General features: G+C 45.3%; 1 protein-coding gene across 3 annotated transcripts in view; it reads right to left on the bottom strand.

Annotated features, from left to right (window-relative positions):
* Positions 1-25,520, bottom strand: part of ADAMTS20 (ADAM metallopeptidase with thrombospondin type 1 motif 20) — a 223,301-nt gene that overhangs the window by 67,613 nt on the left and 130,168 nt on the right. For all 3 annotated transcript variants that reach the window (XR_004540714.1, XM_033959656.1, XM_033959655.1), the window contains exons 17-21: positions 24,691-24,857; positions 24,415-24,544; positions 16,418-16,544; positions 3,942-4,152; positions 2,849-3,013 (exon numbers count right to left, since the gene is read on the bottom strand). Coding sequence is in view for 2 of the 3 variants with exons in the window: in XM_033959656.1 (XP_033815547.1) it covers positions 2,849-3,013; positions 3,942-4,152; positions 16,418-16,544; positions 24,415-24,544; positions 24,691-24,857 (800 nt within the window). In the remaining variant the exon portion in view is untranslated. The remainder of the gene's footprint in view (positions 1-2,848; positions 3,014-3,941; positions 4,153-16,417; positions 16,545-24,414; positions 24,545-24,690; positions 24,858-25,520) is intronic.

Genomic DNA, 25,520 nt, shown 5'->3' on the forward strand with positions numbered 1-25,520 from the left:
GAAGCAGCACTGCGGGGTTCTCCAGCAGCTGGCAGACATTAGAAGCATCTCCATGGAACAGCTTCATGGAACAGCTTGTTAGAGAACCAACAAGAGGAAATGCCACTCTGGATCTAATCCTAAATGGGCTAAGGGGACCTGCAAAGGAAGTGGAAGTAGTGGGACCGTTGGGAAACAGCGATCATAATATGATCAAGTTCAAGATGGAAGTAGGAATACTGAAAGGAAAGCGACAACTTTTAACTTCAGGAAGGTAACTACGAAGCAATGAGGGGAATGGTAAAGAAGAAACTTAGGAACACTTCCCAAAAATGGCAGACGGTAGAACATGCCTGGTCCTTTTTCAAGGACACGGTGAGCGAGGCGCAAAATCTATATATCCCCAGATTCAGAAAAGGGTGCAACAAGAGTCGAATAAAAGACCCGGCGTGGATAACTAAAATAGTGAAGGAAGCGATAAGCAATAAGAAAAATTCATTCAGAAAATGGAAAAGGGACAATACTGAGGTAAACTGGAGAGAGCACAAGAAGTATCAAAAAGAATGTCACCGTGTGGTTCGAAAAGCCAAAAGAGAGTATGAAGAGAGACTAGCCAGGGAAGCACGAAATTTCAAACCGTTCTTTAGATATGTTAAAGGGAAACAGCCGGCTAGGGAGGAGGAGGGACCACTGGATGACGGAGACAGGAAGGGAGCGGTGAAGGAAGAGAAAGAGGTCGCAGAAAGACTTAACATGTTCTTTTCATCTGTATTCACAAACGAAGACACAACCAACATACCAGAACCTGAGCAATTCTTCAATGGAAATCAAGCACAAAAGTTAACATCCATAGAAGTGAGCCTTGATGATGTGCGCAGACAGATAGAAAAACTAAAAACTGACAAATCCCCGGGTCCGGATGGAATCCATCCAAGGGTGCTGAAGGAACTAAAGGAGGAAATAGCGGAACTACTATAGCAAATTTGCAACCTATCTCTGAAAACAGGTGTGATTCCGGAGGATTGGAAGATAGCCATCGTTACGCCCATCTTTAAAAAGGGATCAAGAGGAGACCCGGGAAACTACAGACCGGTGAGTCTGACCTCTGTTCCGGGGAAAATGGCGGAAGCACTAATAAAAGAAAAAATTGATGAACATTTTGAAAAACACGAACTTCTGATAACCAGCCAACATGGTTTCTGCAGGGGGAGATCGTGTCTGACCAACTTATTGCACTTCTTCGAGGGAATTAACAAACAGATGGACAAAGGAGACCCCATAGACATCATATACCTAGATTTCCAGAAAGCCTTTGACAAGATGCCTCATGAACGTCTACTCCGGAAACTGAAGAACCATGGGGTGGACGGAGACGTGCATAGATGGATCAGAAACTGGTTAGCGGGTAGGAAACAGAGGGCAGGGGTGAAGGGACACTACTCAGACTGGAGGAAGGTCACGAGTGGTGTTCCGCAGGGCTCAGTGCTCGGGCCGCTGCTATTTAATATATTCATAAATGATCTAGAAACAGGAACAAAGAGTGAGATAATAAAATTTGCGGACGACACCAAACTATTTAGTGGAGCTCGGACAAAGGAGGACTGTGAAAAATTGCAAAGGGACTTGGACAAATTGGGGGAATGGGCAGAGAGATGGCAGATGAAGTTTAATGTTGAGAAATGTAAAGTATTGCATGTGGGAATCAGAAACCCGAGGCACAGCTATACGATGGGAGGGATGTTATTGAATGAGAGTACCCAAGAAAGGGACTTGGGGGTAATGGTGGACATGACAATGAAGCCGACGGCACAGTGCGCAGCGGCCGCCAAGAGAGCGAATAAAATGCTGGGGATAATCAAGAAGGGTATTACAACAAGAACGAAAGAAGTTATCCTGCCGCTGTACCGGGCAATGGTGCGTCCGCATCTTGTGTACTGCGTCCAGTATTGGTCACCATACCTTAAGAAGGATATGGTGTTACTCGAGAGAGTTCAGAGGAGAGCAACACGACTGATTAAGGGGATGGAAAGCCTTTCATACGCTGAGAGATTGGAGAAACTGGGTCTCTTTTCCCTGGAGAAGAGAAGACTTAGAGGGGATATGATAGAGGCTTACAAGATCATGAAGGGCATAGAGAGAGTAGAGAGGGACAGATTCTTCAAACTTTCAGAACATAAAAAAACAAGAAGGCATTCGGAAAAGTTGAAAGGGGACAGATTCAAAACGAATGCTAGGAAGTTCTTCTTTACCCAACGTGTGATGGACACCTGGAATGCGCTTCCAGAGGACGTTATAGGGCAGCGAACGGTACTGGGGTTTAAGAAAGGATTGGACAATTTCCTGCTGGAAAAGGGGATAGAGGGGTATAGATAAAAGATTACTGCACAGGTCCTGGACCTGATGGGCCACCGCGTGAGCGGACTGCTGGGCGCGATGGACCTCAGGTCTGACCCAGCGGAGGCATTTCTTATGTTCTTATGTTCTCCCTGAAGTGGCACTGCGAGGTTCTTCAGCGGATGACAGATGGAGGAGATGGCGCTGCAGCACCTGGCACCCGACAGGTACAGACCCCTGGGCCACCCCTCGCCACCTTTTGGGTTCTGGAATGAATCGTCTGCGTTGCCACTATTTTCTATGGGGCACTTTGCTTTGATATATGAGGACATTGGATTATGAGCATGCTTCTGGAACGAATTATGCTCGTAAACCAAGGTACCATTGTACTTTGGACACTAAACCTTTCTAGATTACATTCTTCTATATTTATGTACTATACTTACATTATTGTAAACCAAGTCGAGCGCCTTTATGGTTGAAGACCCGGTCTAAAAAATTAAGTTTTAGTTTAATTTAGGATTCAACACATTACCTCGCTCCACTCACTAGTGGTCCATTCAGGACAAGAGAGTTCACTGCAGCTCTCGATTACAACTTTCTGATGTTCATTGCATTCCCCATCAGCAAGATGATGACCAAAGTTGTTCATACAGTAAGCTTCTCTGGACTTTGTTCCTCCTCCACAGCTCCTAGAACACTTATTTGAATTGAAGAAAAAAGCAAAGTGAATAATGTTAGATTTTATTCTTTTGAATTATTTTTCATTCTCACGTTAATTTTTGGACATCAAGATGCAAGAAACTAAGGGCTCCTTTTATCAAGCCACGCTAGCGGTTTAACGCGCGTAATAGCGCACGTTAAACCGCCGGCTGCGCTAGCCGCTAACGCCTGCCTTGAGCAGGTGGTAGTTTTTTGGCCAGCGAGGGGATTAGCACGTGTTTAAAAGTCACGCGCGCTAACCCCGCTAGCGCGGCTTGATAAAAGAAACCCTAAAAAATTAAGGTTAAGTTGCACTTGGATAGATGTTCAGAACAGTTATCTGATTAATTTTAGAAGCCAACCTGATAACTCTTCTTTTTCAAATTTGAGGAACTGCTGACCAGTTAAATTATAATCAGAATGAACAGAGTGGTGTAGGAACTTCCAGCCGGTCTCGTGGTCTCAATTCCTGCAAGATTGGAGATTGCAGATCCAGTCAGCAGTTCCTACAAAGTGTTGCTCAAATTTATTGAGAGCTAAACCACGTGGTGCTGTTTTCACAAGCAGCCAATGTGAAAAAGAATACATAAAAAAAACACCGATGATGTGATATCTTGGATGCTAGGTTGCAATTTATAGGTGCCATGGTTATCTGACATTCAGCATTTTTTGTGCCTTTCAAAGTTAACCAGAAAAATTATTTAGTTAACTTTAGTCAAATATTTGACCACTGAATACCAGCCTCATCGTTCTTACACTTTTTTCTAGTGACACAATGATCTAACAATACTATTATTTTCCCATAATTTAAATCTCCAAAATGATGGCCAGTAATTATCTTACCACTGCCACTGAGCTGCAACAACATATGAACACAGAACACAAGAACTTCAAATAACCCCAAACATACGTATTTCGATATGTACCTGTGACCATGCTGAGTATTGCCAACTTGTTATCAGGCAGTTACCATGGCAAGATTCTCTTCTGGGAGGTTTGGGTTTGTCACCACAGTACTTATCATCCACTGGTTCACTAAGTCTCTTTAAACTGGAATACTTCATACATCGGATATCCGAAGTTCGATATCCTTGTCCACACTGTGATGAACATTCACTTTTGCCAATGACATGCCACCTACAAGTACAAACAGTTATAGAGAGCTAAAGTATGTTTTTTTTAAATCATAATAATCATCCTCATCATGATCAAATAATTATCTGTAGGAATATTACAGTTAATATTTAAAAGGACTTATATGGTTAGTAGTGGGTGCTAACCAGATAAGTCTTTTGGTTTGAAAATTTTTCTCTGGTCAATGGAAAAAATTTTGGCTAGACAACTCAATATTCAGCCAAAATTTGTACCCATACGTTTAAAAAGGGAAAAGATAAAGGAGAATTTGGGGTTAAGGCCAAAAGTTATCAAGATAGTCATGTTACTGGCCACTATCTGAATAGTTATCCATTTAGGGCAAGATTCAATAAATGGTGCTCAAACATCAATGTCTAAAACAAAAATCTATAACTGTGCACAAATTTTAGCCACACCCCCTTTTGAGTTGCACACCATGAGATTTTGACGCACATTTTAAAGAATAGCTACCAATTATTGGTACTAATTGGCTTGTGAGCCAATTTAGTTGGTTACACATCTTGGCTCAGTGCCCAATTTTGGGCACCATATATAGAATCCAGTGGTTAGAAAGTAATTTTAGAAAGTTGTTATCACGCGTGTATAGCCAAGCACATAAATGGCTTGTTATAAAATTCAGACTGGCATAGGGGTACACAAGTTTACATGATGGCACATACTTTGCCAACAAACATTTACAGGGACAGAGTTTGGGCAAAGTATGTATAGGCAGTCCCTGGTTTAAGAATGCTTGACTTACATCAAACTCGTACTTATGAACTGGGGTACTGCCTCTCCATTCCTGTGTCAACGCGCCCCTTCTTCCTCCCTTCCTATCCAAACGCGACCCTCCCCGTCCGTGTTCTAATGCGCCCCTCGTCGTCCCCCTCCGTTCCACATCACCATTTTTGAAACCTACTTTCTAGATGGTTTTCTTTGCCGTTTCTCAGCAGTGTGTCTAAATTTCATGGGGGCGCATTGGAAGCATGTTTTGGGTAGGGAGTAGGGAGGGATTAGGACCTGGGTGTTTTGCAGTGATAAACATTTTACAAAGCGTCCAGGGCACCATATAGACATTTGGGGCTAGACCTGTTTTAAAAACTAAAAGCCATAAAAATGCCCAAACTGAACAGATGGCCACTGGAGGCATGAAGGCATGCCCCCCCCCCAACTTTCCTAGTGATCCCCTCACATTCCCCCAGTGGTTACTGAGATGTGAAAGAAACAGTGCATACCTCTCTTTATGACAGCTGCAGATATTATGACCAGTTCTAGTAAAGCAGCAAGCAGGTGTGTGCACTCGTAGTCAGTGCAGTGGATCCCAGAGGTGACCAAGGCCCTTATCCCACCTAATTAGTACACTTGTGGTGGAAAGTGTGTGCCCACTAAAACCCTTCTGCACTGACATACAGGTGACACTTTCAGGCATGTGAACTATTAGAGGGTAGACAGGTGGGCCCAGTAGGTTTTGGAGGGCTCCTCAAACAATGTAAAGGGGTTATGGTGAGATGCGTACCTGAAACCATTTATGTGAAGTTCACAGCAGTGCCCCCTAGGGTGCACCACTGCTCAGCTAGGATGTCTGTGTGGCCAGTCTACTAAAAATGCTGGCCCCTCCTACCTCCCAATGGCTTATTTTGTATGTTTTGGACATTTTGTTTTTCGAAAATGGTTAAAAAAAAAAAAAAGACACATTAAGGGTGAACACATCTAGAAATGGTCATTTTTGAAAAAAACAAGATAGACTTTTTGCATTTTTGGAAATAGACATTTTATATTTGGATGTGCCGCAGAAAACACCCAAAATAAGACTTAGAAGTCTGATAAAAATGGCCCTCTATGTGCCTTTGCTTAACAGTGCCTAAGCTAGCACCCTCTTAAAAATAAGGACCCTATAATAAAATCAACCTATATTCAGGGGTAAAACTTGGGTGGGGCAAATTATAACGACATTTATTTACACCTGCTCTCAAGCATGCTTAAGAGCAATTCTATAAAGTGACACTTACAGCCTCTTTTATAAAGCCGCACAGCAACAGCCCCGAAGCCCTTTAAATCTCTATGGGCTTCGGGGCTGTTAGCGCAGCACAGTTGCTAGCGTGGCTTTGTAAAAGAGGTCGTTAGAGGTAGGCACCACTTCTACAAGTCATAGACACTATCAGTCCAGGCATCACGTTCGAGTAGGTTGGATAGGAAGGGGAGGAGGGAGATGTGGCGATAGTTGGAGGGGGGACGTGGGGGTCTAGTGAGGGTTTTTTGAGGAGAGGTGTAACTAAGGCATGTTTGAAGACATCAGCAACTGTTGCAGTTGAGAGTGAAAGGTTGAGGATATGACAGATGGGAGTGATGGCTCCAAGTAGGTAGGTAGGAATTGGATCAGAGGAATAGGTGGTGGGTTTGGAGGAGAGAAGGTGAGCAGTTTCCTCTTCTGTGACTTCAGAAAAGGAGGAAAAGGTGGTAGGGGTTGTTGAAGGGAGGTTGGCAGAGTGGGCAGCTGGAAAGGGTGGTGACATGATCAAGATAAATTGTAACCTAACTGTATATTATGTATGTTCTGAGCTCTTTGGGAAGTACAGATTAGAAAACGAATTAATTCAATAAATAAATATTAATTGGCAGTTAGAAGCCTATCATGTTCTAGGTGTAATTCTATAAGATACTGACTACTACTACTATTTAACACTTCTATAGCGCTGTATATGTTGACATTAAATAGACAGTCCCTGCTCGGAAGAGCAACTAACTGCAAGGGGGACATATATGAAGGTAAAGCATGAGCATACCATGGGCATGTCTCCAAGGTATATATGTAGTTTATAAAATGCTGTGAATCACTTGGTGTACCTACATGCATGAACTTATACTTGTCACTGACATGGCATGAAAGGGCATGGCAAAAGGTGGGCATGTCAGTGTCACCTTCAACCAGTATTCTATAACAGAACCTTGGCACCAAAATGCCAATACAGAATTGCCACTAAGCACACTGCACTGGGGAAGGGGGCTAGATTAAGGCACCAATTATGGAATTGTTATCTATTAAAATGTCCATGTCTTCAATCTACATGCAATCTTTTTTCCAGATTTAGAAAGACATTTGCCAGTTTTAGAAAGACATTTGTGACTATGTTAAAAAGTAGTGGAAACAATATAGACCCCTGGGGAATGGAACAGATATATCCCATTGCTACTTTTTGATCTTATTGAATGATAAGAATGACTGTGAATCATTTAAAGGCTATTGTATAGATATTCAGCTGGGTTTAGCCAGCAGCAGTTAACTGGGTAGTGTTACACTGAATATTGCCTATGACCATTGAAGCACTATTGGGTTAGTGTGGGGGTGGGTCCAGGGGCAGAATCAGGCAGTGTTAGGGAGAATCCACAACTTAACCAGGTAATGGAGATATTCAACCTTCTCCCCAATTAGCTAATCAAGCAGTGGGCTGAATATCAGGGGATAAATAAAAAATATCCAGAATTGCTTTCATCCCTGAGAGCAACCACTCTCCATAAGAACCCCTCCACCCCCCAAGATCAAGCCCATTCCCTAAGTCTTCCCTACAATCAGGCTCTCCCAAGAGCATGCCCCATTATAATGACACTCCCTACTTCCCTGGTGCCCTTTCCCTTACACACCCCCCAAAGGACTAACATGACTTCCCTGGAGGTCTAGGGTGGTCAATGCAGGAATAATCCTAGTTGCTTCTGCCCATGCCAGCTCCATGTTTAAATGGTGGCTGTGACCTCTAGCTAACTGCCAAGGGTTGAATATTGGGGGGAAGAGGTGGGATTGTATATATTTTTAATACCCTAGATATGGTCCGGAGTTTCAAAGATAACAGGACACGAAGGGAGGGGCAACTGAGAAAGCACAGTTACTTACCGTAACAGGTATTATCCAGGGACAGCAGGCAGATATTCTTAACGCATGGGTGACGTCACCGACGGAGCCCCGGTACGGACCTTTTTAACTAGAAAGTTCTAGTTGGCCGCACCGCGCATGCGCGAGTGCCTTCCCGCCTGAAGGAGGAGAGCGTGGTCCCCAGTTAAGATAAGCCAGCTAAGAAGCTAACCCGGGGAGGAGGGTGGGACGTAAGAATATCTGCCTGCTGTCCATGGATAACACCTGTTACGGTAAGTAACTGTGCTTTATCCCAGGACAAGCAGGCAGCATATTCTTAACGCATGGGTGACCTCCAAGCTAACAGAGAGGGAGGAGGGATGGTTGGCCATTAGGAAAATAAATTTTGTAACACAGATTGGCCGAAGGGTCCATCCCGTCTGGAGAAGGCATCCAGACAGTAGTGAGTAGTGAACGTGTGAACTGAGGACCAAGTGGCAGCCTTGCAGATTTCCTCGATGGGCGTGGAACGGAGGAAAGCCACAGAAGCAGCCATAGCTCTGACCCTGTGGGCCGTGACAGCACCTTCCAGTGATTCTCATCGCTGGCCCAGCACCGGCCCGAGCATAACAGAACGCAATACAGGCAGCAAGCCAGTTGGAAAGCATCCGTTTAGAGACAGGACGACCTAGACGGTTAGGATCGAAGGTCAGAAAGAGCTGAGGGGACGAGCGGTGAGCCCTGGTACGGTCAAGGTAATATACAAGGGCACGCTTACAATCAAGCGTGTGCAATGCCTGTTCCCCAGGATGAGAATGGGGTTTAGGGAAAAAGACAGGCAACACAATGGACTGGTTGAGGTGAAAAGCCGAGACCACCTTGGGAAGGAATTTAGGATGGGTACGCAGAACCACCTTGTCATGGTGAAAAACAGTGAACGGTGGATCGGCGACCAGTGCATGCATCTCACTAACCCTCCTGGCAGAGGTGATGGCAATGAGGAAAAGCACCTTCCATGTTAGAAGTTTGAGCGAAGTTGTGGCAAGAGGCTCAAAAGGGGGTTTCATGAGGGCTGATAAAACCACATTCAGGTCCCAGACGACAGGAGGAGGCTTCAGAGGCAGTTTGACATTGAAGAGGCCTCTCATGAACCGGGAAACCAGTGGATGAGCCGTGAGAGGTTTTCCGAGGATAGGCTCATGAAACGCAGTGATGGCACTGAGGTGGACTCTGATTGAGGTAGACTTGAGGCCAGCATCGGACAGAGAGAGCAAATAGTCCAGTACAGGTTCCACCGCTAATGAGGTGGGATCGTGATGATGCAGTAGACACCAAGAGGAGAACCTGGTCCACTTCTGATGGTAACATTGGAGGGCGGCCGGTTTCCTGGAGGCATCCAAAATGCGACGGACAAGCTGAGACAGATTCTCTGGAGGTCAGTCCGAGAGAAACCAAGCTGTCAGGTGGAGCGAAGACAGATTGGGATGCAGTAGAGACTGACGTTGCTGCGTAAGTAGAGTAGGAAACACAGGAAGAGGAATGGGCTCCCTGGAGCTGAGCTGAAGCAGGAGGGAGAACCAGTGTTGGCGAGGCCACCGAGGAGCGATGAGAATCATGGTGGCCCTGTCCCTCCGAAGTTTGGATAACGTCCGCAACATCAGAGGTAGTGGAGGAAAGGCATAGAGGAACCGATCCGTCCAGTTGAGCAGGAATGAATCTGGGGTCAGACGATAAGGAGAGAAGAGTCTGGAACAGAACTGGGGCAGCTGATGGTTGTGAGGTGCTGCAAAGAGGTCCACCTGCGGAGTGCCCCAGCGAGCAAAGATGGAGTGGAGTGTGGAAGGGTCCAGAGTCCACTCGTGAGGTTGAAGGATGCGGCTGAGATTGTCGGCTTGGGGGTTCTGTTCGCCCTGGATATAGACAGCCTTGAGGAAGAGATTGCGGGCCATGGCCCAGGTCCAGATGCTGAGAGCCTCCTGACAAAGGAGGCGAGATCCGGTGCCGCCTTGCTTGTTTATGTAGTACATGGCGACTTGATTGTCTGTGCACAGGAGAAGAACCTGAGGGCAGAGAAGGTGCTGGAAGGCCTTGAGAACATAGAACATGGCTCTGAGTTCCAGGAAATTGATGTGATGTTGACGCTCCTGCGGGGTCCAGAGTCCCTGGGTGCGTAGATCTCCCAGGTGAGCTCCCCACGCATAGGGGGAGGCATCCGTGGTTATGATCATGGAGTGAGGGGGTAGATGAAAGAGTAGACCCCTGGACAGATTTGAGGAGTTCAACCATCATTGAAGAGATTGCTGAAGAGACGATGTCACAGAGATGGGGTGAGAAGGATGATCCGTGGTCTGTGACCATTGGTTGGCAAGAGTCCATTGAGGTGTCCTGAGGTGGAGTCGCGCCAGAGGAAGCACATGGACCGTCGAGGCCATGTGGCCCAGGAGGACCATCATCTGTCGGGCAGGAATGGAGTGATGAAGGAGCACCTGACGACAGAGGTGGAGCAGGGTCCGTTGACGGTCGGAGGGGAGAAACGCCCTCATTAGTGTGGTGTCGAAAACTGCTCCAATGAACTGAAGTCGCTGTGTGGGAAGCAGATGCGACTTGGGGTAGTTGATCTCAAACCCCAGGAGATGGAGGAAAGAGATGGTGTGATGAGTGGCTTGTAGCACAAGTGGAGACGTAGGTGCTTTCACCAACCAATCGTCCAAGTAGGGGAACACCTGGAGGTTGTGAGACCTGAGGAAGGCCGCCACCACAATAAGGCACTTGGTGAACACCCTGGGCGATGCAGCGAGGCCAAAAGGTAGCACTTTGTACTGATAGTGACGGTGCTGTATCTGAAACCGTAGGTAGCGACGTGAAGTCGGATTGATTGGGATGTGAGTGTAGGCCTCTTTGAGGTCCAGGGAACATAGCCAGTCGTGTTGAGAGAGAAGAGGGTAAAGCGTGGCAAGGGAGAGCATTCTGAACTTCTCCTTGACCAGACACTTGTTGAGGTCCCTGAGATCGAGGATGGGACGAAGGTCTCCTGTCTTCTTGGGAACCAGGAAGTAGCGGGAGTAGAATCCCTGACCCCTTTGGTCCGGAGGCACCTCTTCGATGGCATTGAGAAGAAGGAGGGATTGGATCTCCCTCAGGAGCAGGGGGGTTTGGGAGGAGTGAGAAGCAGACTCTAAGGGAGGATTGTCTGGTGGAAGAGTCTGGAAGTTGAGAGAGTAGCCATGGCGAATGATATTGAGGACCCATTGGTCTGATGTGATGACCTCCCAATGGCTAAGGAAGATTTGGAGGCGACCTCCGATAGGCTGAGGAAGAGGCAATGATGATGGGAGACTGGCTATGCCCTGGAGGAAAAAGTCAAAAGGGCTGAGATGGTTTTGACGGAGGGAGAGACTTGGCAGGTTGGTGAGACTGTGAACGAGCCTGAGATTTATGCTGTTGACGAGGTCGGCGAGGCTGCTGTTGAGGCGGGTTGAGAGGTCTGGCCGAGAACCTGCGCTGGTAGGAAGACTGCTGTCTGTAGGTGCGAGCAGGTGGAGTCTTCTTTTTAGGTTTAATCAGAGTGTCCCACCTGGTCTCATGTGCTGAGAGTTTCTGGGTCGTTGAGTCCAGGGACTCTCCGAAGAGTTCATCACCCAGACAAGGTGCGTTAGCCAGGCGGTCCTGGTGGTTAATGTCCAGGTCAGAGACTCTCAGCCATGCCAAACGTCGCATGGCCACCGCCATGGCAGATGCGCGCGAGGTCAGCTCAAATGAGTCGTAGATGGAGCGAACCATGAATTTCCTGAGTTGGAGGAGGCTGGAAATATGTTGCTGGAAAAGAGGGACCTTACGTTCAGGAAGGTATTTCTGTAAAGAGGAGAGCTGTTGCACCAGATGCTTTATGTAGAAGGAGAAGTGGAAGGTGTAGTTGTTGGCTCTATTGGCTAACATGGCATTTTGGAAAAGGCGCTTACCAAATTTATCCATGGTTTTTCCCTCTCTGCCAGGAGGGGTGGAGGCATATACACTGGAACCCTGAGATTTTTTCAAAGTAGATTCCACCAGGAGGGACTCGTGGGGCAATTGAGGCTTGTCAAATCCTGGGATTGGAATAACTCGGTACAAGCTATCCAATTTACGAGGGGCTCCAGGAACCATGAGGGGAGCTTCCCAGTTTTTATAGAAAGTTTCCCGTAAGATGTCATGGACGGGCAACTTCAGAAATTCTTTGGGAGGTTGCTCAAAGTCTAGGGCATCGAGGAAAGCCTGAGACTTTTTAGAGTCAGACTCTAAGGGAATGGAAAGAGCTGCTGACATCTCCCTAAGGAATTTGGAGAAAGAGGATTGCTCTGGTTTGGAGACGGTGTCGGTCATGGAGGGTTCTTCGTCAGTTGACGAAGCGTCCTCCTCGGTACCGTGAGGGGAGTCTTCCCACAAATCTGGGTCCCTAACGTCGGGGTGCGTACGTTTGGACATCGGTGTGGAGGGCTCGGCATGGCGGGTCTTTGAAAGAGATTTGCCTGAGCGCACCGAGGCGGTACCGGGTGAGGAAGACCGATGTCGTTCCTGGGACCGGACAGGGTCGGCAGCATCACGGGTATGTACTGTAGGTGTTTCTGCCAAAAGCACCGGCATGGAAGTATTAATCGGTACCGAGGGGGGTCGACACCGATGGGACAGTGTGAGGCTCGGACCGGTCCCGTACCGGAAGGTGCGGTGCCAGCAACGCCGGCAACAGTTGTTGGAGCTGTTGTTGCAGCTGCTCCTGTAACTGTGTTTCGAGTATGGCCGCGATGCGGTCGTCCAAGGGAGGCACCGGTACCGCTTTTTTCTTCTTCGGTACCATAGGTGCCGCTCTACGCTCCGGCGATGAGGAGGCCGATGATGAGGCACTCACCGAGATCGGAGCGAAGCGTTTGCGGGGCCGGTGCGGTGCCGGGAGGGCCGGTGTCGCAACCGTGGCAGGAGGACGTTCAAGGGAAGTGGGGGGCTTCTTAGCCGGCTTACCTGGGCCCAACGACCCCGAGGAAGGGTCCGGTGGTGTCGATGTCGTCGGTGTTGACTTTTGTGGTGCCGTCGACGTCGCAGCCGATTCCATGGCAGATCCGGTACCAAACAAAATATTTTGCTGGATCTGCCGATTTTTCAAAGTACGCTTTTTAAGCGTAGCACAGCGGGTGCAGATGTCAGCCCGATGCTCTGGACCAAAGCACTGGAGGCATCAATTGTGTGGGTCGGCGGCCTCCGCAAAATCGAACCAGGAGGCCTGTATGGTGGCAACAGGCCCTGCCGGGGCCGGCCTGAAAAAATAAGGAAAACTCAACGAGTTTTTTTTTTTAGTTTTTTTTTGAAAACAAAAATAAAGGGAATCCGATAAGAAAAAAGGAAAGAAAGTGAAAAAATACGCAAGCGGGAAGGCAAAAATTAGTTTTTCAACGGCCGTTGAAAACACATGCGTCTTCTTCGCTCCGCGGAAACGAAGAAACTGGGGACCACGCTCTCCTCCGTCGGGCGGGAAGGCACTCGCGCATGCGCGGTGCGGCCAACTAGAACTTTCTAGTTAAAAAGGTCCGTACCGGGGCTCCGTCGGTGACGTCACCCATGTGTTAAGAATATGCTGCCTGCTTGTCCTGGGATAAAGAGAGAGAGAGAGACTTCTGCAAGTATTCCAAAACACATACTCACCAAAGGTTAGAATTAAAAGGTATGTTTTGAGCACAGGTAAGCATAATCTCAACGGATCCAGAGCCTATACAACAGGTAAGCATTAGTGCTGCCCAATTCCCGATTCAAACAGTCACCGATTCACTTCGAGTGAATCGATTAGAATTGATATGGTTGTTTGTTTGTTTTTTTAAAAAAAAGGCCTGGCCAATTCGGGACCCAACTCTCCTCCCCATGCCTTCAGATCTCCTAAAGCAGGAGCAGCAGCGCTGCCTCTTGCTGACCGTCCACTGCCACTGCCGCTCTTGCTTTAGGGGGCGAGGGGGGAAGGGTCAGTCGAGAAGTGCTGTTGTCCTCCGGATTCCCCCCTGGCCTCCCGCTCTTACTTTTACTTTAATTACAGCAGTGGAGCAGCTTGCAGAGAGGATCGCCGTTGCTTTAGCGATCCCTAAAGGCTGCCATCATCTTCAGGAGCACGTTCACTCTGCTGCAGTCCCGCCCCTCCTCTGACATCATGGGCAGGATCGCGGCAGATTGAACATGCTCCTGAAGACGACAGTAGCCTGCAAGGATCACTAGAGCAGTGGTTCCCAACCCTGTACTGGAGGAACACCAGGTCAATTGGGTTTTCAGGCTAGCCCTAATGAATATGCATGAAGCAAATTTGCATGCCTATCACTTCCATCATATGCAAATCTCTCTCATGCATATTCATTAGGGCTAGCCTGAAAACCCGATTGGCCTGGTGTTCCTCCAGGACAGGGTTGGGAATCACTGCACTAGAGCACCAGCAATCTTCTCTGAAGGCTGCTCCACTGCTGTAATTAAGTAAAGGTTGGGACTGGGAGGCCAGGAGGGAACATGTAGGCCTTGAATGGGGAATAGGCCTTCGGGGGGGGAGGGGCAAGCCTTCGGGAGAGTGCAGGTCTTCAGGGGAGGTGCAGGCTTTCGGGGAGCGGACCTTCAGGGAAGTGCAGGCCTTCAGGGGGGACAGGCCTTCGGGGGGGGGGGACAGGCCTTTTGGGGGAGGGTGTCCTGGTGTAGATGTACATGGAGAGAGGGAGGGAAGGGGGTTCAAAGAGATGTGTATATGCCGGACTGGGGGGGGGGGAGAAATAATGGGTCTAAAAAAACAGATGAGAGGGAGAGAGATGGTGAACAATGGGATTTAAGGTGGGAAAGAACAGAAAAGGAGAGAAGCTGGACACAAGGGGGGTTAGAGATACTGGATAGGAGGGTAGTTGGAAAGAGAATGGGAGAGATGCTTGATGAAAGGATAGTTAAGAAAAGGAGAGATGGTGGATCTGGGGATGGTGGGGTCCATCACTGCAGCTGCGGGAATGGAGACAAAAAAAAGGAAAGATGCTAGACCTCCGGGGGAGGGAAGGGAAACAGAAGGGGTAGACAGAGATGGAAGATGGATGGATAGCACTGAGAAAGAAGAAAATGACAAATGGGCAGGAGACCCTGGCAAACAAGTTATCAGAAGACAAAAATTATTTGAATAATGACCAGATAACAAAAGGTAGAAAAAAATAATTTTAGTTTCTGTTTTGTGATTACAATATGTCAGATTTGAAATGTGTATCCTGCCAGAGCTGGTGTTAGACCACGAACATGCACGAGGATTTAACAGAGAGAGGAAAAGTCTTTTTCGTTTGTTTACACCACAGTGCCAGTGTGGGTATGAGAGGGCAGAGGGGGTAAAGAGGCTATAAAATAAACCCACCAGGATGTTTGAAAAAAAAACAAAAAACACCCAACTGAGCAGGAAAATAAAAATCGAATCAAAAAATCGATTCAATAGGCTGAATCGAACCGAATTTTCTTTTCCTGAATCGGGCAGCACTAGTAAGCATAATCTCAAAGAAGCCATCTAATCTACAACTAGAATCATATCTTCACCTCAGCTGGCTACCAACTCATCAACCAGTGAGGGTATATATTATATTATCTATTTGGATTTATTAACCACCTTCTCATGAAGAAATTCACTCAAAGCGGTCTACAATATAGTGAATAGTAATCAAGTACTCTTAAGCATTTTCCTTATCTATCCCAGCAGGCTCCCAATCTAATTGTATTACCTGGGGCAATGGAGGGTTAAGTGACTTGCCCAGGATCACAAGGATCAGGCAGAATGCCCAACCTCAGGGTGCTGATGTAGCAACTCTAACCACTAGGCCACACCTCCACATCATCATTGGAAAAGTACATAAGAACACAAGAATAGCCATACTGGGTCAGACCAATGGTCCATCAAGTCCAGTAGCCCATTTTCACAGTAGCCAAAACCCAAGGAGTAGCAATATTCCATGCTACCCATCCAGGGTAAGCAGAGGCTTCCCCCATGTCTTAATAACAAACTATGGACTTTTCCTCCAGGAAATTGTCCAAACCTTTTTTGAAACCAGCAATGTTATCTGCTCTTACCACAACCTCTGGCAACGTGTTCCAGAGCTCAACTATTCCTCTGAGCGAAAAAAAATTTCCTCTTATTGGTTCTAAAAGTATTTCCTTGTAACTTCATTGAGTGTCCCCTAGTCTTTGTCATTTTTGACAGAGTGAAAAATCGATCCACTTGTGCCCATTCTACTCCACTCAGAAATTTCCTAGTTTTTTTCAGATATCACTACTTTAGCTGCTCTTTTCCTCCTACAACGCAAAACTAGGACTTTTATTGTAAAACACAATTTAAAATGGTCAGTTTATGACCTTGAAGAAAACCCAATAGACTGGATATACAATTCCGGAACATTTCTGGTTCTGTTTTACCTTAATTCACACTGTGTATTGCAGTGTTCTGTTTGTGCTGATGGGCGAGGTAAGTGTTCACATCTTTGATCAGAGACAACCAACTGATCGCTTTCCCGCATACATATGACTTTCTGTCTACGAACACCTAGAAAAAAAATTGGAAAATTGCAGTATTTTATATGTTTTGTCAAATATGTACTTCTAAAATAAATGTAAGGCTGAGCATTTAAATGCATGTATTTATTCATCAAGCTCGTTTCCTACATGGGAAAATGAACCATATGCTGATGTCTCTAAATAGATATACATTCTATTCTGAAATCTTACAATACTTTTGGAGGTTTATGACAGAATACCACCTACTGGTATTTGAAATGGTTGCAAAGACTTGATGTTCTGCACTTATGGAATAAATAACATACTTGGTTTGAGAATCACTGAAACCATTGATCACTAATAAATCTATTCACTGGTCTTTTTCCTCTTAAGCTGTATAGCAGTGGTCTCAAACGTTCCACGTAAAGGGCCACAAAGTGGATGGGAGACTGCTCTGGGGCCATCAGGATGAGCTAGGTTGGGCATAGTAACATAGTAGATGACGGCAGATAAAGACCCGAATGGTCCATCCAGTCTGCCCAACCTGATTCAATTTAAATTTTTTTTTTTTTTTCTTCTTAGCTATTTCTGGGCGAGAATCCAAAGCTTTACCCGGTACTATGCTTGGGTTCCAACTGCCGAAATCTCTGTTAAGACTTACTCCAGCCCATCTACACCCTCCAAGCCATTGAAGCCCTCCCCTGCCCATCCTCCACCAAACGGCCATACACAGACACAGACCGTACAAGTCTGCCCAGTAACTGGCCTAGTTCAATCTTTAATATTATTTTCTGATTCTAAATCTTCTGTGTTCATCCCACGCTTCTTTGAACTCAGTCACAGTTTTACGCTCCACCACCTCTCTCGGGAGCGCATTCCAGGCATCCACCACCCTCTCCGTAAAGTAGAATTTCCTAACATTGCCCCTGAATCTACCACCCCTCAACCTCAAATTATGTCCTCTGGTTTTACCATTTTCCTTTCTCTGGAAAAGATTTTGTTCTACATTAATACCCTTTAAGTATTTGAATGTCTGAATCATATCTCCCCTGTCTCTCCTTTCCTCTAGAGTATGCATATTCAGGGCTTCCAGTCTCTCCTCATACGTCTTCTGGCGCAAGCCTCCTATCATTTTCGTCGCCCTCCTCTGGACCGCCTCAAGTCTTCTTACGTCTTTCGCCAGATACGGTCTCCAAAACTGAACACAATACTCCAAGTGGGGCCTCACCAATGACCTGTACAGGGGCATCAACACCTTCTTCCTTCTACTGACTACGCCTCTCTTTATACAGCCCAGAATCCTTCTGGCAGCAGCCACTGCCTTGTCACACTGTTTTTTCGCCTTTAGATCTTCGGACACTATCACCCCAAGGTCCCTCTCCCCGTCCGTGCATATCAGCTTCTCTCCTCCCAGCATATACGGTTCCTTCCTATTATTAATCCCCAAATGCATTACTCTGCATTTCTTTGCATTGAATTTTAGTTGCCAGGCATTAGACCATTCCTCTAACTTTTGCAGATCCTTTTTCATATTTTCCACTCCCTCTTCGGTGTCTACTCTGTTACAAATCTTGGTATCATCTGCAAAAAGGCACACTTTTCCTTCTAACCCTTCTGCAATGTCACTTACATACATATTGAACAGGATTGGCCCCAGCACCGAACCCTGAGGGACTCCACTAGTCACCTTTCCTTCCTTCGAGCGACTTCCATTAACCACCACCCTCTGGCGTCTGTCCGACAGCCAGTTTCTGACCCAGTTTACCACTTCAGCCCTTCAAGTTTGTTCAACAGCCTCCTATGAGGAACTTATCAAAGGCTTTGCTGAAATCCAAGTAAATTACATCTAGCATATGTCCTCGATCCAGCTCTCTGGTCACCCAATCAAAAAATTCAATCAGGTTCGTTTGGCACGATTTACCTTTTGTAAAGCCATGTTGCCTCAGATCCTGTAACCCATTAGATTCAAGGAAATACACTATCCTTTCTTTCAGCAACACTTCCATTATTTTTCCAACAACTGAAGTGAGGCTCACCGGCCTGTAGTTTCCTGCTTCATCCCTGTGACCACTTTTATGAATAGGGACCACATCCGCTCTCCTCCAATCCCCAGGAATCACTCCCATCTCCAGAGATTTGTTGAACAAGTCTTTACTAGGACTCGCCAGAACCTCTCTGAGCTCCCTTAGTATCCTGGGATGGATCCCGTCTGGTCCCATCGCTTTGTCCACCTTCAGTTTTTCAAGTTGCTCATAAACACCCTCCTCCGTGAATGGCGCAGAATCTACTCCATTTTCTCGTGTAACTTTGCCAGACAATCTCGGTCCTTCTCCAGGATTTTCTTCTGTGAACACAGAACAGAAGTATTTGTTTAGCACATTTGCTTTCTCCTCATCACTCTCCACATATTTGTTCCCAGCATCTTTTAGCCTAGCAATTCCATTTTTTATCTTCCTCCTTTCACTAATATATCTGAAAAAATTTGTATCTCCCTTTTTTACATTTTTAGCCATTTGTTCTTCCCCCTGTGCCTTCGCCAAACGTATCTCTCTCTTGGCTTCTTTCAGTTTCACCCTGTAGTCCTTTCTGCTCTCCTCTTCTTGGGTTTTTTTATATTTCATGAACGCCAACTCTTTCGCCTTTATTTTCTCAGCCACTAAGTTGGAGAACCATATCGGCTTCCTTTTTCTCTTGTTTTTATTGATTTTCTTCACATAAAGGTCCGTAGCCATTTTTATCGCTCCTTTCAGCTTAGACCACTGTCTTTCCACTTCTCTTATGTCCTCCCATCCTAACAGCTCTTTCTTCAGTTACTTTCCCATTGCATTAAAGTCCGTACGTTTGAAATCTAGGACTTTAAGTATCGTACGGCCGCTCTCCACTTTAGCCGTTATATCAAACCAAACCATTTGATGATTGCTACTACCCAGGTGAGCACCCACTCGAACATTAGAGATACTCTCTCCATTTGTGAGGACCAGATCCAATATCGCTTTTTCCCTTGTGGGTTCCGTCACCATTTGTCTGAGCAGAGCCTCTTGAAAGGCATCCACAATCTCCCTACTTCTTTCCAATTCCGCAGATGGAACATTCCAGTCCGCATCCGGCAGGTTGAAATCTCCCAACAGCAGAACCTCCTCTTTCCTTCCAAACTTTTGGATATCCACAATCAGATCCTTATCAATTTGCTGCGATTGAGTCGGAGGTCTGTAGACTACACCCACGTAGATAGAAGTTCCATCTTCTCTTTTCAGAGCAATCCATATCGCTTCTTCCTCTCCCCAGGTCCCTTGCATTTCGGTCGTTTGGATATTGATCTTTACATAGAGAGCTACTCCTCCACCTTTATGACCATCTCTGTCCTTTCTAAAAAGATTATATCCCGGTATGTTTGCATCCCATCCATGTGATTCACTGAACCATGTCTCTGTGATAGCAACAATATCTAGATCTTCCTCTAATATCAGGGCTTGCAGATCATGAACTTTGTTGCTTAGACTGCGAGCATTTGTGGTCATCGCTTTCCAGCTATTTTTCAGCGATAATCTCCTTTTTCGTATGGATTTTTGTGTCGTTTCACTTTCCGTTGCAATACTAAGAAATGAGTTGCTGATATTGCTTATGTTGCAGCCTTTACTACTATCACATCTTTTCTTTTGCCGGGGGTGGTCTCTATAATTGTCCTTTGTACATACACCACCCCCACCTTCTAGTTTAAATGCCTAGAAAAATATTGTCTGAATTTCTCTGCAAGGTTTCTTTTTCCTGCTGTAGTAATATGTAGCCCATCAGTGCAATATAGCTTCTTGTCCTTCCATGTATTTCCCCATCCTCCTATGTACCTGAAGCCTTCTTGATGACACCAGGCTCTGAGCCATCTATTAAAGTCCTCTGTGTTTTTCACTCTTTGCTCTCCTTTTCCATATGCAGGCAGTATTTCAGAAAAAGCTAAAGTCTTTACAAAAGGTTTCACGCCCTCACCAAGCTCCCGAAAAGCTTTCTGTGCTGCAAGTGTGGAGTTGTTGGCCAGGTCATTTGTTCCAAGATGGATAACAACATCAGTGTTAAAATCCTTAGTTTCTTCCTTAATTATAGTCAGTATTTGCCTGGAACTCCTGGTAGCTGAGGATCCTGGAAGACATTTCACTATTTTGGTCTCCTCGCCCTGTGTTCCAAGGTTAATGCCTCTGATGATGGAATCCCCCAACAGTAATAGTTTTCTGTTTTTGGCTTTTTTATTTGTACTTAGGGTGCGCTTGTTCTCTTGAGTTACCTTCATTGGTTCCAGTCCCATCTCCCTTCTGTTTTCCTGAGTATCGCAGTGCACTAGTGGAGCGAAGGAATTCTGTAGAGGTAATATTAGTGAAGGTGGATGTTTCTGTGTTACATGTCGCAGTCTTCCTGAGCCTACTGTGACCCATTTATTCCTGGGCTGTTTTATTCTTTGAGGTAGAGGTGGTAAGTTGGTATGATTTTGTGGAGTGATGGAAGCTGCTTTAATTGTATTCAATTCCTGTTTAAGTTTGCAGAGCTCCTCCTTAATACTGGCAAGTTGAAGACAGATGGGGCAAGCCTTAAGCCTCCAAATAGTATGTCTTGGAATTAAAGCACCACAGTGATTGCATAGAATAAAGGTCATCTTGATTGGTTGTGAAGTGACTTAATTTGAGTAGTCCTGATTATATGAGTCTCTATATATGAATAGTGGTCCCTGGGGTTGGTGGGACTATAAGTAAGACTACTAGTAAGGCAGAAATATAGGCTCTATACCACCTAAAACACAGTATTTTAAACAAAAATGCAGGTTCTATCAGTGCTACCCTAAAACACAGGATTTATAACAGGATTTTCCCTACTTTAGTCACCCTGAGCCACAGGCACCAGAAATATAGGCTCTATACCACCTAAAACACAGTATTTTAAACAAAAATGCAGGAAGAGGAAATAAGATTTAACAGAGGAAAGAGAAGGATTTCTTTTTTTGTGCTTTTTTATATTTTTTTTTAGTAAGAAACAGGGAGAAGAGAAATTAAGCAAATATAATGCTGAAAACCAGTGAAAAGAGCAGAATATGAAATGCTGAGTAACTTAGCTTTTAGAAGTTCACAGGGCAGCCTTGTTTTAGCAATGTCCCAAAGATAATGCAATTAGCCTTAGAAGTAAAACAGAGCCCCTCCCTTCTCCACCTAATCAGCAGAAAACAATGGCTGAATACTAGTAAGACAGAAATATAGGCTCTATACCACCTAAAACACAGTATTTTAAACAAAAATGCAGGTTCTATCAGTGCTACCCTAAAACACAGGATTTATAACAGGATTTTCCCTACTTTAGTCACCCTGAGCCACAGGCACCAGGCATCAATGAGAACTCCACTAACTTGCAACATGAGGATGTTACTGGCCAGACTTACCTTACTACTAGACAAAGAAGAACTCAGACCCCATTTACTTACCCCCCATTCAAAGGTACTCGGCACAAGAAGATGTTTGACAACCTACTAGCGACGCAGGCAGCGAAACTTGACCACTCCATCTCCAACTTGCTGACAATAACGAGCGACTTCAAATCATTTCGAAAAGGAATCAAAACCCTGCTATTCAAAAAATTTATCCAGATATCTTAACTCTTCCCCTTGTCCTTTCCCCTCCCTTGTAAATCCCACCTCAAAGTCTCACCCTCTCTTGTAATTTTTTCTCTCCAAAGTATCATCCATGTATACAATACCGGACTTTACCAGGAGAGCAGACATTAAAGGTGGAAAAACTCAGCGGAAATCATCAAGAGAAAAGGGACTCCCATCAAGGGTGCATTGGCGCTCTGGCCCAGGGTATCGTCTCCAAGGAGGCTGCCTGAGCCACAGAACATGCAGATAGCACAGTTACTTACCGTAACAGGTGTTATCCAGGGACAGCAGGCAGATATTCTTAACGCATGGGTGACGTCACCGACGGAGCCCCGGTACGGACCTTTTTAACTAGAAAGTTCTAGTTGGCCGCACCGCGCATGCGCGAATGCCTTCCCGCCCGACGGAGGAGAGCGTGGTCCCCAGTTAAGATAAGCCAGCTAAGAAGCCAACCCGGGGAGGAGGGTGGGACGTAAGAATATCTGCCTGCTGTCCCTGGATAACACCTGTTACGGTAAGTAACTGTGCTTTATCCCAGGACAAGCAGGCAGCATATTCTTAACGCATGGGTGACCTCCAAGCTAACAGAGAGGGAGGAGGGATGGTTGGCTATTAGGAAAATAAATTTTGTAACACTGATTGGCCGAAGTGTCCATCCCGTCTGGAGAAGGCATCCAGACAGTAGTGAGTAGTGAACGTGTGAACTGAGGACCAAGTGGCAGCCTTGCAGATTTCCTCGATGGGCGTGGAACGGAGGAAAGCCACAGAAGCAGCCATAGCTCTGACCCTGTGGGCCGTGACAGCACCTTCCAGTGAGAGACCGGCCCGAGCATAACAGAACGCAATACAGGCAGCAAGCCAGTTGGAAAGCGTCCGTTTAAGAGACAGGATGACCTAGACGGTTAGGATCGAAGGTCAGAAAGAGCTGAGGGGACGAGCGGTGAGCCCTGGTACAGTCAAGGTAGTATGCAAGGGCACGCTTACAATCCAGCGTGTGTAACGCCTGTTCCCCAGGATGAGAATGGGGTTTAGGGAAAAAGACAGGCAACACAATGGACTGGTTGAGGTGAAAAGCCGAGACCACCTTGGGAAGGAATTTAGGATGGGTACGCAGAACCACCTTGTCATGGTGAAAAACAGTGAACAGTGGATCGGCGACCAGTGCATGCATCTCACTAACCCTCCTGGCAGAGGTGATGGCATTGAGGAAAAGCACCTTCCATGTGAACTTTTTGATCTTGATTTCAACCCAGCGATAGTGAACATAAAGGAGATTTTTTGACCTCTTGCACCTGAACCCGGACATTGCCTATCTTTGTGTGAAGCTAAGTACTATCTTTTTCTTTTATAATATGCTTTAGTTGTTGATCAACTATATTAACATCAGGTTATTTCATCAACTATTATTAAGGTAGGCAGGCAGGCGGGTGCAATGATGGAAAGATACAATATCATTATTTTGTAACACTGCTGTGTTTGAATGATATTACAAACTGAGCACTCACTTATAATTAATATATAGTTTTTCAATATTTTGATTTATAATTTATAATTAGGTTGATAAATTATTGAATTCTTATGTTTATATTTTTTGTCTACAGCAGCCATCTCCATGTCTATAGCACACCAAGGGGGCCCTTTACAAAGCGGACCTTTCCAATGCACTAAGGCCATTTTAGTGCTGCAGTAAAATTGGTAATTTTCTGTTTTCAACATTAATGGCTATGCACAAAGTTGCCTTTTTTTAGTGGCTATTAGCATCACCTAATGGTCCCTTAACGCCACCTATTTTGTGGACAGTAAGGACTTACATGCTAATCCCGTGCTAAACTTAATACTCATTGCATACCTATCTAATCTAATCTAGGATATGTGGATCGCTCTATGCCTATAAAGATTCAAGGAAATTTACAATTATGCAAGAGCCCATAGAACCATAGGGAGTTTACAAAAGAGCCGCGGTAGCAGATTACAATGAAGAAAAGAGCTTACAAACAAGAGCCAATATGGCAAGGGAAGCTTACAAAGGAATTAGCAGACAAAGAATGTCAGCCTTTTTTCCAGCCACCAGATGGGTAGATCAATGTCGACACATTAACTGACTAGCACAGACTTGCCCAATCTCCACCACAGACATGTCCCCTCAGCGAAAAACGGTATATTTGTAGTGCATGGATAGTGCATGCACATTTGAATTTTACCGCAGGACACCTCAGCGTGCCCTGCGGTAAGCACACATCATTAGAAACTGACCCTAAATCCAGCATTTTAGTTCAGTGAAATTAAACTTTACCTTGGCACATTTTACTGCAGTGTTGTCGGGGCCCATTTGGATTCCACGAAAATTGGTCACTTCTACTTTCTATGGGGATACTGAAGGAATAACGCACATCAGGGCTGTGTAAATTTCCTACACATAAGACCTTTCCAGAAACAAAAACAAAAGATAATGCATCTAGTTTTCTGTCAATAAAGTTATTTCATGAAAACTATTCAGTACTTAAATGTTATCACTAGTAAACACAGAATGACTGATATAAATTCAGCCTTCAAACTTTTAAAACTATACCTGTAATACAAGGTCTTCCTCAAGTCGATCAGTGCAGTTTATCCGCTCTACAGAGTTATCAGATCCACTGTATTCAAAAATGGTGCCATGTACATCGATTTCCCTTTTAAACATGCTCACAACAAAATTTCCATTTAGGACAAAATTTCCTTTACTGTCTACCAATGCTGAAAGAGGAGAAAAGGTTATTTTAAACTATTGCCATGTCAAATCATGGAGTTGGTGTTTATTTAGGTCTATGGGGCCTGATTTTCTTTAGGATGCCGATCGCAGGTCAATCACGTGTCCTAAAGAGAATCAAGTCTACATCACTGAACAGATGCTTTAAATGTAAGCCTTCCTTTAAATAAACTCTCTTATCTTTATAGCTTTTAACGCCTTCAATCCACTCAAAATCACTTATAGTCCAGTCTCACAAGATAATGTATATAGTGCCAGAGGGATATCAGATTACCCTCTGAGCAACATAGCTCCAAAGGGGTTACTTCCTCATTTTACCCGCAGGCACATCTATTGCTATTCACTATTATATTTCTTTTTCTTCACTTATTATACTTTCATTTTATAAATATTTTACTTTTTCTTCAATAAATATTATTTTCCTCAATAAATAAGTTATTTTATAGATAATTCAATTAACTTAACTTTCAGCCATTGCTGGAAATCCCCTCAGTCAATGTGTTTCACTCTCTTTTTCAAGGCAGTGGGGAGGCTATTTACTGTCATCTCTCACATACAGCCGTCGGCTCTCAAAAAGATCTGATATCCCTCTGGCGCTATATACATTATCTTGTGAGACTGGACTATAAGTGATTTTGAGTTAAATGTAG

The sequence above is a fragment of the Geotrypetes seraphini genome, chromosome 9 (assembly GCF_902459505.1).
Source record: "Geotrypetes seraphini chromosome 9, aGeoSer1.1, whole genome shotgun sequence".
Taxonomy (NCBI): domain Eukaryota; kingdom Metazoa; phylum Chordata; class Amphibia; order Gymnophiona; family Dermophiidae; genus Geotrypetes; species Geotrypetes seraphini.